This window comes from Martes martes, assembly GCF_963455335.1.
Source record: "Martes martes genome assembly, chromosome: 11".
NCBI classification, from domain to species: Eukaryota; Metazoa; Chordata; class Mammalia; order Carnivora; family Mustelidae; genus Martes; species Martes martes.
Genome location: NC_137899.1, coordinates 78858150 through 78873319, shown reverse-complemented (window position 1 = coordinate 78873319; position 15170 = coordinate 78858150). Strand labels below are relative to the sequence as shown.

At 40.9% G+C, this 15170-nt stretch overlaps 1 protein-coding gene across 2 annotated transcripts in view; it reads left to right on the top strand.

Annotated features, from left to right (window-relative positions):
* The window catches only part of TSPAN12 (tetraspanin 12), a 63858-nt gene extending 50170 nt beyond the window's left edge, over positions 1 to 13688 (top strand). For both annotated transcript variants that reach the window (XM_080819050.1, XM_080819051.1), the window contains one exon: positions 12076 to 13688. In XM_080819050.1, the coding sequence (XP_080675176.1) occupies positions 12076 to 12381 (306 nt within the window). In that variant the 3' untranslated portion in view covers positions 12382 to 13688. The remainder of the gene's footprint in view (positions 1 to 12075) is intronic.
* Positions 13689 to 15170: the final 1482 nt, after the last annotated feature.

The following is a 15170-nucleotide window of genomic DNA, read 5'->3' as shown; positions in this document are numbered from 1 at the left end:
TGTGCATTTTTTTCTGTGACTAGGATCCATAGCTCTCACCAGCTTTTCTTGGGGTTTTTATACCTCAAAGCGTGAAGAACCACAGTTGTGGAGATAGTTGCAGTGTTTGTCACTGCAGATATGAAACGAAGCATCAACATCTCCTCAAAGGGGCTGAAATGTCATTTGCCTCCTCTGTGTGCCCCCTCAAGTCAAATGCGTGGAAGTAGACAGGTTCACAACAGGCCCTACTTCAAATGGACCAACTCAAAATGGAAAACAAAGACGAATGGAGAGTAAAGTAAATTTTGCCCCCGTAGACACATTTCTTTGTTTTGTAGTTAGAAGAAAGACCGCTATGAAACAATACTGACTGCTTCTCCAGAAAAGTGCTATTCACAGCAGGTTATATGAGGGCTGGACAGAGAGACGGTTTCCGCACAGCTGAGTGCCTTCAGAACGCTTTCCTTTTAGACCCTTAGTCTTTGCATGTTCTGCGTGGTATTGGGTTTGAATAGCGGATACTCTTTATGATTATTCCCTTTGTGACAAGTAATTTTACCCCAAACCATTTCTGCCTCTTTAGGTGGTTGTTTATTTCTTCTCTGAGTAACAGAAAACATCAACAAACAGGCTGAGAGAGAAGGGCAGGGAGTGTGGAAGTGCAGGGGTGTGATCTCTCTGAGCCTTGGTTTACAGGACGAGGAACCCAGATGGTGACAAGTACATATAGGTCTGTAGTGATCACAGAAGGTACAGGGACATATAGGGACGTTGCCCCGCATCACCCCAGTTCAAGGTGGAGGCAGCTTGTAGGGAACATGTGGGATGGTTCATTTTTTGGTGGACACCCAGAAGAGCAGAAGCGGGGCGGGGCAGAGAGTTTCAGGCAGACTCCGCGCTGAGTGTAGAGCTCCACGTAGGACTCGATCTCAGGACCCTGAGATCACAATCTGAACTGAAACCAGGAGTCGGAGGCTTAACCGACAGCACCAGCCAGGCGTCCCAAGGAGGTTCAAGTTTTTGTTCTCTCTGTTGTCTGTTATCTGCTGTGTGAGCCGAGAGTCATGAATCCGTGCTGTCCTCCCTCACAGATGGGAAGTCTGCTCCTCCTTATCTCCTCTATACCCTGTTGTTGGCAAATGGTATTTGCTTTATAATCTATGCTCCCTTTTTTTTTCTGGGCAACATCTCAGCCCTCAATGCTTTTTGTTAACACTCTTCTCCTCTGAACAGTTAGAAGGTAAGTCAATACTATATATCTGTTTTTCACACACAACATCCTAAACATAACCATTTCCTTAGCAATTCTTTGTGGTGGAGACATGACAGAGTGTGGTAGATACAAAAGGAGTTGGTGGGAGATGGGGTATTGCTTTCTGGCAAGTTCTACATAGGTATGAGATTGATTTTTCTCCCAGGTAACCCTGCTCTTAAAGTACTATACTAGTAGGATTCTTCTTACAACCAAGGAAATTGCCACACGCACACACACAAACTAAACGAAATGAGGGGCGAGTGTTGAAAGAGAAGTTCAAGGCAGGACACGAGAGGTAACAGTGTAGGGCCCCCGGCCAGTGGCTGGCCAGTTGCATTAACATAAAGTTAGTCAAGTCTGCATAGTAATGATCCACACATCAGTGGCTAGAATAAGAGATAGGAACTAGATGAACCTAAACTGGGGCACAAGAAGGAGCCAGACACAGGGTAGGCGATCTTTAATCACCACGGTCTTTATGTTAGAGATAAGCAACGTGAGCACATAGAGTGGCTCCTCATTCATTGAGATAAACAGGTGCTAGTCACGTGCAGAAAATATTTGGAAGGCATGGGGCTGAAGAGGACATTGCAAGCGAAGGGGCCGTGGTGCGAAGTTAGAGCTGGAACTCAGCGGGAGCACAGGGGGTGAGGAGGGTCCCCTGGCAGGGCTGGACAGGGCAGGAGGTGCGTGAGGAAGCGCCCTGTCTGCCCGGCCACCGCAGGCATTTTATGCTGAATCCTGTGAGTAGTTCCCAAACAGAAAGGCAAGCACGTTCACAAATACGAGGCGTTATTATGAAAGGAAGGCTTAGCCCTGAGTAGTCACAGCATTCTGATTTATTAGTAATGAAACTCCCTTCTCAGGTAAACACACACACGACCTCCTGCCCAGATAGTAAACGGTAGGCAGCTTTTAGGCTCCGTGGTTATTTAGATGGAATATCCCCAAGAAGTTCTATTCTCGGGGTTCTTTTATATGAAGTCAAAGACACTCCCTCCTGCCTCTCGGCTGACTCCATTATCTCCTCAGCACCTGCCGGTGGGGGTCGGGTTGCCTCTGACTTGGGGTGATGTCTGTTTTATCATCCAGAGCCCTGCAGGACCAGTTAGTGCTTGGTAGGGGGAAAATCCCTTTCATCTCCGGGCTTCGCTTGATCTAATCGGGCTTCTAATCGTTCTGCCAGTCTTGCCTCAGGTATACAGATGTATTCTTCTTTTCTTTTCCTCTCTTTCCGCCATGGATCCACTGTGGGTTTCCTGTTACCTCTTCACTGTTCCACTTTTCTTCTTGTGCCCTGTTAATGAAGACTTGCAAATGTTGCCTTTAGAGTTTTGACGCAGAAGAAAGCCATTATAATATTTTGACCTGAAAGAAGTACGTCCCAAAGTAACAGTTTTAGGTCTGTGCTTCAGAATCATTGTGTGGGCATGGTGAAGCAGAGTGGAGGGGAGGACTGGGTCTTGAGGCGGGGAACAGAGCTAGGAAACGGTTGCACATGAGCCCTGGGAGTGATGAGGTGACACGCCGTAGACCTAATTCGGGCAGAGATGTGGATTTTGCGTGACCTATGCAGGGAAGGAGCTGCTTCCAAATGCAATGACTTGAATACAGTGGGAGTCTGTTTTTCTCTCGTAAACTGTAAACCGGTCGGGGGGTGAGGGGCGGGGGCAGGCTGCTGGGCAACTGTGCTGCATGGGTTCATCCAGAGACCCAGGATGGTGAGACGGCTTCATCTTTTTATAATACCTGTCTTCCAAAATTGCTCCTCTTTTTCTCCAGTTCTGGTCAGGGGGACGAAGGAGGGCGTGGGGAGGAGAGCATCCAACACGTTCAGTGAGGCACTCATCGCCTCTGCGATGGGAGGGCTCAGTTGGCCCTGCTTAGCTGCAAGGGAGGCTGGGAAGTGGGGTCTCTGGCTGGGAGGCTGTGTTCCCACAGACAACACTGATTATTGTGAAGAAGTGGAGAACAGACTAGGGAGGGGGGACTAACAGTTTACAGGTATTGTCAGTGTAGATGATGCAGTGAGCGCATGGGGGGAGATGAGGTCCCACAGAAAGATGGTGTGAGATCTGCACTGGAGGACAAAGTTGGGAAATGGCACCCCCTATGGGAGACCCACCTATTGGGGGCAGAGGAGGAATGGAAAGCAGTGTCCTGGAACGAGTTTCCTTAGTGAAGAAGCCTGGTTGAGAGGTGAAGACTTTGGAGGTTAAGTCTTTGCTTGCCCCTTACTAGCTGTGTGACCTTGGGCAAGGTTTTCGTGTCTCTGTTTTGTTTTTTTTTTTTTTCTCAGCTGCAAAATGTGGATAACCAAAGTACCCTGCTCAGGGTTTGTTTGGAGAGTGAATTAACATCTGTGAAACCCTTAGAACAGTGTCTGTTTACACGACATACTACAAGTCATAGCTGAGAGGTAAAGTAATTTAGGGATTGGAAAGCACACCTTGGATTTTTCAAATAAGATACACGTTGATAGAGCTCTGTAAACATGCATGACCTTATTTGAGCTCTAAATTGTTTCTTTGAAGGCGCAGTATTATTATCTCCATTTTACAGATGAGAAAAGTGAGGCACAATGAGGCTAAGTGACCTAACCCCATGTCGTAGCTTGTCAGTGACTGAGCTCAGATCTATTTGATTCCAAACCCCGTATTTTTAGACACTAAAGTTCTGAGATGTGGAATACATGGTGAGGGACAAGCTGAGTGCTTGTAGCTTCTTTTTCACTGGTGAACCACAATGTCTTTATTTGTAGAATGAGATAATAACAGTACCTACCTCATTCTAGTAGTACAAAGATAAATGAAGCTTCTTGATGAGAAACCCTTAGCAAACCACTTGGCAAATAATAAACACAAATCTTCAATGCATGGTGGTAGCTAATGACAGTAATGACAATAATTGTAAGTTATGAATGTATTTATTAAAGTAACTAGAACAATTAACGATCTATGATTAGATTTTTAACCAGCCAAATTGCACCCAGTTCTGAGAGTAAATACAGGAAAAGTATGTATTTCCTGGTTATATGTATTTGTGCTGGCTGAAAGTAGGTTTTCAGGTCAAGGTTTTGGGTTTTGGGGGACGTCACGTGATTTCCCACTCCTTTGTTTTAACACCTTTCCCCTTCTTACAGTTGAAATTTAGGTGGCCAAAGGGCCCAATGAGAGACACTGTTTGAAGGAGCAGCTTGTAAATGTGCTTCTGCTCCTTCAGTCAGGGAGAGCTTGCTGCTGGAGGGGGCCTCCCTGGCCAGGATGGCGCTGTCTGTGTTTTCTGACTCTAGAGTCTCTTGACAACCACATCTTTTTGTAAAAACGAAAAATGTTCTGTCCATGCAGTCTTTTAAATTTGGTGATTCTGTTTATGCAATGGGAATATTGTGAGAATGAAACAAGCTATGAGGGACTGTCATTAAGAAACAAGAAAACTTTGGGCGCCTGGGTGGCTCGGTCGGTTAAGTGTCTGCCTTTGGCTCAGGTCATGATCCCAGGATCCTGGGATCAGCCCAGAGTTGGGCTCCCTACTCAGAGGGGAACCTGCTTCTCCCTCTTCCTTTGCCCCTCCCCACCTCTCTCACGCTCTAGCGCTGCTGTGTCTTTCTCTCAAAAGAAAAAAAAAAATTAAAATTAAATCTTTTGAAAAAGAAATAGGATGACTTTTTCTACTGCATTTCCTACATGTGGGTTTGCTTAACCTTACTCTTAAGAGAAGAGGAAGTCCCATGGTGAATTTTATTACTTGCTATTTAATTTTTTTTTGAAGAAACATTTCTTTCCCTGCAACATTTATGGTTATCAGTGGAGAACATTTGGTCCAACCTGTGTGTAAATCTCATGGACTCATGAACTGCATTCAGTTTTTTTGATTTTAGAAGAAATAAGGCTGAAGATTATGTATTTGTACCTGATAATTAACATGGTCACTTCAAACTTTAAAGTCATTACCAAACGTCCATTAGAAAAATATCAATACTGGCATGTATTGGCACCTAGATTTTATTTATACCTTATCTTCATAAGTTGATTACAAGTCTGCCTAATTTTTTTAATGTGGGCTGTGAATATTGAGTACTAAAGAGCCAAGGGGTTCTTCCAATTTTAGAAAATCATTTTGGAGATAGATCAGAGCATAATTTCAAGTATCTCATTTCCTCAGGTAAAACGAGGCCTCCTGACATGCCTTCCAACAGATTCTAGGAAATGTGGGGATTAGTGATTTTTTTTCTCTGATAAAAAGGTACTGTTATTATTTATAATTAACAGTTCACCAGAATTTTAATATTTCAGCAAGTAGGTTACTGTATTTCAGTAAAGTAGGTTAGCCATTATGTTTATTCATACTTTTGAATTTTCTGAAGTTATTAATGGAGGACTAACATAGCTTTGTTTAGGAAGAAAAATATTCAAGGTAAATCAACTTTGAGTATTTTATTTTGAGAAAAGCAAGTAAGTGTAATTCAGTTCTTTCCCATTCTGAATAAAACCCCCTTTGTGAAATGGAATGCAATTTTGAACTCTAACATTTCTGTTTCCTCTTTGGCTCACTCAACAGAAATGTTTGTTTATGCAACTACGTCTCTATGAATAGTACAATAGAATATATAGAGAGGCACATCTGTATTTTTTTTTTTTTTCTCTAGACTTGGTGTCTTGTTTTTCAACAACAGTGTCCAAGTTTCACTGAAAAGTGTAAACCTTAAGCATGATTATCTGACTGGCTGAAAATAAGCTCACAACTTGTGTTCAGATTGAATTTCTTCAATGAGGTTGATATGGAAGGGACCATCAGCCCTGGGGCTCTTTCTATGAAGCGTGTGGAGGGGCGGAGGAGGACGGTGCTTATACACAGTGCTTATACAGGAATCTGGGAAAACACTGTCCTCAAGAAGAGGGATGTTCTTTTGGAAAGTTAATCCCTAACTTTAAGTAATTGTGTAAATGGTTCACTGATATTCAACATGAAGCTTGATACGCTGGAAGTTGCTGCAATGCCTTCTGGTCATCATCAGAAAATATTGAATTGTATTCAGTATAGAGAGATTTGTACTTAAGGAATTTTTTTTTTTAAGATTCTACTTATTTATTGGAGAGGAAGAAAGAGAGAGCGAGAGAGAGCCTAAGTAGGAGGCAAGGGCAGAGGGGGAGGGTGAGGGAGAAGCAGGCTCCCTGAGCAGGGCTCAATCCCAGGACCCTGGGATCATGAACTAAGCCTAAGGCAGACGCTACTGACTGAGCCATCCAGGCGCCCCCCCCCCCATTTAACAAATTTTAATGACAAACTTAAGTACTAAAATTCTGTCTGGTTTGAGGGGTTACCTATGTGCTTTTTAAACTAAATGAGGTAGTGATAGGGCTGACATATTGTTATAAAAAATTAAGGAACCTAAAATGTTTGCTTTGAATAAGCAACCATTGCCCACCTCCATGTGGAAATAATCTTTAGGGATTATTACCTGAGATCCAGAAGGAGACCAGGTCCTGACTATGTGTCACATGATACAATCTCATGTCCACACTTCTCGGGAACCTGGAAAGCTTTTTGCTTGAAATCCAAACCTTCACAACAGCCTTGGTTGTCTGAATATTGTACTGCATTTTCTAGTTTTTTAAAGTTAAAAATCAGTGTTATTTTCAGAGTAACGTTGACCAAATCAGCACAATCCAGAAAGAGCTCAGTAGGCTGACGCAGTGTATATATTTAGAAAACTTGAGGGAAATAGGAATATTTAGTTTGGAGAAGAGAGTAGTTCAAGAGAAAGTGATGGCTTCAGATAACCGCTCTCCACTTTATGGAAAAGAGATCACTGGAGAGCAGAACCAAGACCAACACATCTTATTCAGAAGACAGGTTCCAGAGACGCCTGGGTGTCTCAGCTGGTTAAGCAGCTGCTTTAGGCTCAGGTCATGATCCCAGAGTCCTGGGATTGAGTCCTGCATCATGCTCCCTGCTTAGCAGGGAGTCTGCTTCTCGCTCTGTGCCTGCTGTTCTCTCTCTCTCTCTCTCTGACGAATAAATAAATAAAATCTTTTAAAAAATGGAAAATGAAGAAGAAGAAGAAGAAGAAGAAGAAGAAGAAGATGATGATGATGGCAGGTTCTAATAAGGAAAAGTTGAAGTATTAGTGTTTTCAAGTGTGGACAGGATGGTGTTGTGAGGCAGGGAATTCCTTTCATTACAAGTACCTTTTCTATGAAGGTTCTTTCTGTGTGTATATGAGCAATCCTTTCTTGTGTGTGTGTGTGTTTTTTTTTTTTTGTGCATCTTGTAATTTTTGTTATTGTTGTTGAGAACTAGACCTTTTAAATAATAACCTCAGAGTTTGTTGTGGTTGTTGTTTGCTTGTTCCTTAATAACGTTTCTGAGCTAATTCTGTGAACTCTGTATTCTTTGTCACGTGTGGCCACTGAAGTCTGCTCAGTTAATGTAGGGGTCAGTTGTTACCTGGAACCAGTAAGCCTCCCAGTCTCTGGCAAGGGTGCACAGAGCTTCAAATTTAGCCAGAGGTAAGATCTTAGTGCCTTCGGGTCTTTCCTTAGCATGGACATAGCCCTGGGCAGCAGCACCGCTTGACTCAGGTGTGTAACTTTGCAGATCCCCACAAGTATCCTAGAACTTTGTGAAGGCCTCTGGGGACTTCTCATTCCCCCAGATTTTCTTTTTAAGCTTTTTGACTAGCTCCTCGTGTGCAATTATTATGCGCTGCCTCAGGCAACCTCAGTGTTCCTCTGGTTGCTTTTGACAAACACCCTCAGGGAAAAGGCTGTTGGGCTGGCGGCGCTCCAACTCAGGTTCAGAGAAAAACGGCTTGCAAGTGAGGTCTTCCAGGGAACCTCGAGATAGGACACACAATGACAATTCTCTGAGGATGGGGCTTTGAAGGGACTCCAATCCTATTCTGTTGCCTCTGGCTTCCAGGCCACTGGTTTTCACCATAATTACGGGCTGTTGATTTTCAAGGCTACTGCAGAGCTGGGTAGAGGGGATAGGAGAGAGCTAATTAAAATGTGATAGAGCTTGCCTATCTGACAGAGACTTAGGTACTTTTCTTGAATAATGCTCCGCAGATTGGTACAAACTTTGGTTAATTTTCAAAGTTCTAAAAAAGTTGATTTTGCTAGTTCTTTCATTGCTTATATGGAAGAGAGACTATTGAGGGTCCTTTCTCTGCCAGTTTTGCTGATGTTGTTCTGGAAGTGCTTTTTAACCATATTTTTAAAGGTAAAAAAGTTGAGCTCATTAATTTCCAAAGTCCCCTACCACTCTAGCACATTCAGTGTTAACTAGTATAGCACATCTCCCAAACAATCCCAGATGATATAATTTACTATCCCTTTTTTATAAACGGGGTTGTTTAAAATATAATTAGAACAGACTCTCCCCAAAGCCAAAATATGAAACACAATAGACTGTAGTTATCAGTCTCTGCTTGATTTTACTCACAGATTGGAAAAAGAAACATTACCTTTCCTATAGCTTTTTGAAGTTAGAATGAATTATTCAAAAGGGGTAGGAGATCTTATGCTAATAAGAAGACCTATATATCATGATAATGCTGCCTCATTCATAACATTGTGCCCCAAAAGAAAAAGAAGAACTATCTAGGTAAAATTTAAGTAGCAGTGACTACTGATAAGGTAAAAATCAAACGATAATTGACTTAAAGCATTTAATAGGATTGAAACATCACCATGTGTGTTTCCTGGATGGTTTACATTTAATTCTCAAGTTCATTTTAATTATTATACGATTATTGATATGTCTACTCTGTTTATTTACTTATTAAATATCCATTTTTGTTCTGAGTACTGAGAATATATGTAAGGAATTAACTAAACATAAGCCACAGCCATTTTGTATCAATTTCTTTTTTCTAAAGATGGATCTGGTGATCTGATACTGACAGTGAGGTTAAATAATGTATCCATATAAATTAATTTTCCAAATGTTTGAAGCTAAACCTTTTCAATTTAACTCACTTTAATGTGACCCTCTCTGCTTTATGAGAAGGTAGTGATCTAATGTCTGAGTGGCAAAAAATCATTTTAGATCATGACTTCACTGTCCTGAAAGACAGCATTAGCCCCCGTGGCTCTTGGGGGCAAGGACTGTTCCATGAACACTCAGTGGCCAACACATCAGATCAAAACTGACAAGCCCTGGACTCTTACCATGGACTGATCCCACTCTAAGAATTAAGTATATTTATTCATTTTCCCACTATCCCAAGTAGGTAGGCACTATTATTATCTTTTTCAGATGGGAAAACTGAAGCAGAGAGAGTAAGTAACTTGCCCGAAGTCACGTAACTTATAAACAGGAGAGCACGGATTTGAAATTCAGAATTCTGGCTCTGTGGTTCGTGGTCTTTTTTAGTCTATTCTGTATCATGGAAGGATGCTTGTTAGAATTACACATAAACATAAGAGTGAGTTGGCTCTGATAGCTTAGCTGAAGGAAACTCTTTGAAAAGAATTTGAACTTTGGTGAATTTTCTTTGTGACACATAGAATAAGTCTGTGCGTGTATGTGTATATGTGCCTATACATGCATATTTGTGTGCATAGTAAAAAAGTAAAATGGCCAGAGAAGTGATTTTATTAAACCAGTGTTAATTAGTATTAAATTTTAAATATTTTAAATTTGCTTTTGGTAACATTGATGATGTTTTGCTTATCTATTCTTGTTAATTTGCATTACATGATTGATCAGGAAATGCTCTAGAAATATGTCTTTGGCTAGTTTTACATGATTTTGCATAGTTTTTTGTTTCTTAAGAATAATGACTTACTGGAGTCAAGTTACTGATCAATGTCTTTGGAAATCTAAGAATTGTGTATTATTCATTCTTCTCCAGTATAACGCACAAATTAACAACTGATTCAGTAGTCTTGCTTTCCTTGTTGAGTTCTTTGTGGAATGTGGGGAAGAAAACAAGGAGGCAATTTTCTAAGTAATTATCAATTTCTTTTTATTCAAGTAGCTGTCTCAGTAGGGTAGGCAGGCTGAGACACTGTTACCACAAACTCAGAAGAAAAGTTTTGAAAAGTCAAGTTCTTCTTGTTGGGAGATAATTTTCCATGGGTCTCTTGCATTTCTGCGTGTCTTGTGAGTAGAAGCCCTGGATGTTTGTTTTGGACTATCTTTTTGAGGGTGGTTTTTAAATTCTATTAATTAATTAATATGAGAGAAAGAGAGAGAGAGAGAATGAGCAGGGGGAGGAGCAAAGGGAGAGGGACAAGTAGACTCCACGCTGAGCCTGGAGCCAGACACAGAACTTGATCTCATGGCCCTGAGATCATGACCTGAGCTAAAATCAAGAATCAGACACTTAACTGACTGAGCCACTCAGGCGCCCCTCTTTTCGAGGGTTTCTGCACAGAAAACAGCCTTGAAGGTAGAGATAGTGTCTCCCTCCAGAGTAAAAGGTGGGTTTATTTACTGTGTAGTACAAGAAAGATAATGTCTTTCTTCAAAGCAAAAGACAAGTATGTTTACTGCCTACTATGAAAGATTAGGGTTCCCAAACCTTGAGGTTTCTCCTCCATCACGCACCCTGCTGTGTATGCAGGCATCGTGTGGCTGTCTCTGCGCTGCCCTTGGATCTCCAGGAACTGCCACATACTCTGGCTGTTGCTATTGTTATGAGCAATAAAGTCTCTGGTCTCCGTCTTCTGCCAGAAGTCCATGAAACTGCGACAAGTGAAATTGTTTGCTTCCAAAAAGAGTAAAATCTCAGAATCTTCAAACTTCTTGAAATTTATCATTCTAAAATTCTTTCCTAGATTTTGACCTTCATTTAGAATGAACTTCACTTTAGAAAAATGCATTATCATTTCTTTGTTCTGGATTCGGTTGGAGACTTGGCATGTTCCTCAGGCTTTGTTCACTGGAGAAGTATCTTATGGCAATTGTTAGTCATGTTCTCTACCCGTCCCTTTGCCCCACCCGTCCCATGATTCTTGGTTATACTTCTTTTTTTTTTCCCCACCTCTTCTCTTCTTTCGGAATTCTCTTCTGTCTGTCACAGGTACTCCTTAGTCTTTTATACATAAAACTAAATACAAGCAAATGAAGTCAGGTGTCTTTAGTGTGTAGGGGAGCTAAAGATTCTTTCAAACCCTTATCTGGTGGAACTAGAACTTGATGTCATACGAGAACCCCCCCCCCCCCCCCCCCCCCCCCGCTGTGGACTTCTGCCCACCAGCATATTTCAGCAGTAGACTGGGCAAACATTCCTGATCCTTGGGGGAAAGTCTCTGACCAAATGAGCTATCATCTAACAGTGAACGCAAATAATAGTAAGGAAACATTATTTTTGAAAATTTGGATTACTCTTTATCAGGGGTCAGCAATCCAGGGCCTGTGCCCCAAATCTGGCCTACTGCTTTCTTTTCGTTCATGAGGTTTCACTGGAACGCAGCCATGTGCGTTCATTTACATACTGTCTATGGTGGCTTTCTGGTTACAGTGGCAGAGGTGAGCAGTTGCCATAGAAACCATACAGCCAGCAAAGACTAAAAGATTGACTATCGGGCCCTTTACAAAAAAAGGAGTTTACCGACCCCTGCTCTAGTCGTGTTTTATGCCAGTGGTTCTCAATTTCCGGTTGGGAGGAGGACAGAAGAAGGACTGAGCTCAACAGAATCCCCTGGGCAGGCTCACCTCCATCTGCCCTCTGGTTTCTCAGAGGCCTTCCCTGTTGAGAGTCACTGTGTTAAGCTTTTATGATTCAAGTTGTTTGGTTCCATTAACTGATGTAGATTGTCTGTTTTCATTGTTTTGACCCTCTGTAACGCCCCCAAATTAATACTGTGTTATCTCTTTTACAGGGTTGTGGGAAGAAAATGTATTCCTTCTTGAGAGGAACCAAACAACTACAGGTGCTAAGGTTTCTGGGTGTCTCCATTGGCGTGACACAAATCTTGGCCATGATTCTCACCATTACTCTGCTCTGGGCTCTTTATTATGATAGAAGGGAGCCTGGGACAGACCAGATGATGTCCCTGAAGAATGACACGACTCAGCACCTGTCATGTCACTCAGTAGAACTGTTGAAACCCAGCCTGTCGAGGATCTTTGAACACACATCGATGGCAAACAGCTTTACTACACACTTTGAGATGGAGGAATTGTAGAGAATGTCCAAGAAGGAAACCACAAATTCATTTTATTGGACTTGTGAATTTTTGAGCACACACTTATCTATTTCAGAAATGTGTAGAAATAAAAATGTGGCCATAAAGGAATGACTACGCATAGAATTTTCTACCCTTTAAAATAAAGAGGGAAAATTCCATTTTATAAGTCACCCCCTGGACAATGGTTGATGCCCTTTATAATGCTGAGGACAGATCTAATACCCACTTTATAGCCTGTATAAGATTTTTACTGAACACAATTATGCTTTGAGGCTTAGGCTTTGGCATAGTTTGACCAACATTTCTGAAGCCGTGTAAACAAGTTAAGCTATGGTGGATTTGGGGCTACAGTAAAGTTTTATTTACTTCCATAAACTTGCTAGTATATCAAGTAGCAATGAACTTCTAACATGGGAAATTAGGCAGTATTAATGAACTATATTATTTGGTGACATATTCTTTTGAGAGTGGGTAGATTATACATTAACTAAACTCTGAAGATTGGTGACTACCTAAATGTGATTTTTTTTCTGGCTACTTAAAATATTCTTATTACTTACAAGAGCAAATTAACACATTGTCTTAAACTGATCAGGGATCTATGTGTATATAAGAGTCTGTGTTAAGTCTGTAAAAATCCATAGATTTCAGTTCTTATAATGTTAAGAATAACAAGTGTGAGTGGAAAGGATAAAATTGTCCTGTATAGCACCATTATTTTTAACCTTTCCTGTTAATAGAGCTTTAAAATTCCATCTTGGGCTTATATTACGTACATAACTGTTAACTTAAATACTTAACCACTAATTTTGAAAAATTGCCCGTGTGATGCATAGGAATCATTACAATTCAGAAGGTAGTCTGGTCTCTAGGAAGTATTAACAAGAAAGCTTACACATAATGTAGTTCATTCAGCACAATCTTGGATGTTACCTTTCTCCCAAACTAAGGCTCTTTCTGACACTCAACACTTTTTAAAATCAGTTTACCTTTGTCTTCTCCAAACAAGAGGCAATAGTCTGCAACTCTGAATATAATTCTGCAGAGAATAGTGTTCCTTTTCTCCAGAAAAATGCCATTAGAATCATTAAAATAAATGACAATTTAACTAGAGATATACTTTGCTTTATTTCACTGATTAAGATACTGTGGTGAATTACACAGATTATTAAATTTTTTACAAGAGTAAAATATATTTATTTGAAATGGGGAGAGTGCATTTTACTGTATTTTGTGTATTACGTTCATTTCTCAGAAAATGGAAAGAAAATTAAAATGTGTCAATAAATATTTTCTAGAGAGTATTAATTTGTCTCTAATTTTTATACATTATAAGCATGTTTACCACTCAACAGGATTAGCAAGGGGAGAGAAATTTAAGAAGAAATCACTGAGTAAAGTAACAATAATGATTTCCAGACTCTGGAACTAGTCTGTAAAAGGATGTATCTTCAGTGAAGAAAGATGAAAAGATACCCATTTACTTTTCAGGTTTGCTTTTCAGCTAAATGATAAATAATGCGGCTTTTTTCTATAATATAAAAATATGCACATTCATGCTAATTTATCTTCTCAATGTTTTACATCCCAGTCTCTTAAAGTAATTTTTAGAAGAAAATGAGCCTAAGAAAAGCAATATTTGAAACCAACTGCCAGATTTCATCTCCTCCATAGGTTGAATTGAAAATTGAGTAAAGCCTTTGCTCATTCAGAACCAAAAGCATCCCTTTTTATAATTTCCTCAACACCCCCCTCCCCAAAACTTCACCTAAAATTGAGACAGTTATGAGTAGTATTTGAATTACTTGGATAATGGTCAAGTTATCCAAATAGCTGCTTTTTTTTTTTAAGATTTTATTTATTTTTTTGACAGAGAGTGAGCCAGCACAAGCAGAGGGAGCGGCAGAGGGAGAGGAAGCAGGCTCCCCATGGAGCAGGGAACTCCATATGCAGCTCGATCCCAGGACCCTGAGATCATGACCTGAGCAGAAGACAGACAAACGTTTAACCTACCGAGCCACCCCGGCGCCCCTGAAAGCCTGCTTATTTTGTTGATGTGTCTCAGGGACAGAAAGAACAGGCATATATTGTGTTGACTTCAGTTTAAAAAAAAAAAAAATCCTCAAATTATAAATAAAAGTCAGTTTCTCCATTTTTAGACTTCTGATATTTTGATTTATCACCTGATTTAGTACTCTAGAACAGCCAGCATAAATTTAGGCAACAATCTTATATAGACTGCACTGGCTCACGGAGAAAGAAGGAACGCCGTTTGGGGGGGGTGGTGGTCGACGCAGACCTCTTAGGGTGGAGGGGGGTGCGTGCAGCTGGAATAACAGCTGCCAGACACCTTAAAAAGTCTATTGACTATGGGAGCGCTGGAGGAGCTCACTGTTTGGGTATGTTGCAAACAAAATTTCTAAGTATTTTGGGGGAATTTTTTTCAAAAGCTTTCTTTTCCAAAAATCACCACGTTTTTAAAGTAAAAATTTAAGACTATTTTCAGGCTAGTTAATAGTCCATTCAGAGTCTCCTGGAGATTCAGAATTGATAGTAGGAGACAGTGTCTGTTCTCAAGCACTGTACGATCTGGTGGCGAGACGCTCGTGCTGGTCACAGATAAAATTCATAGGAGAAGACACAGCGAGTGGGGTCGTGGTGAGGAATAAGAGACTGAGAAGAGGGGAAGTAAGGCAGCTCCACCAAAAGGGTGGCTTTCCAGCTGAGTCAGGAAGGAAGAGTGATGTTTCCCTAACTCATGGAGAACATTCCATGACTCTGAAGTT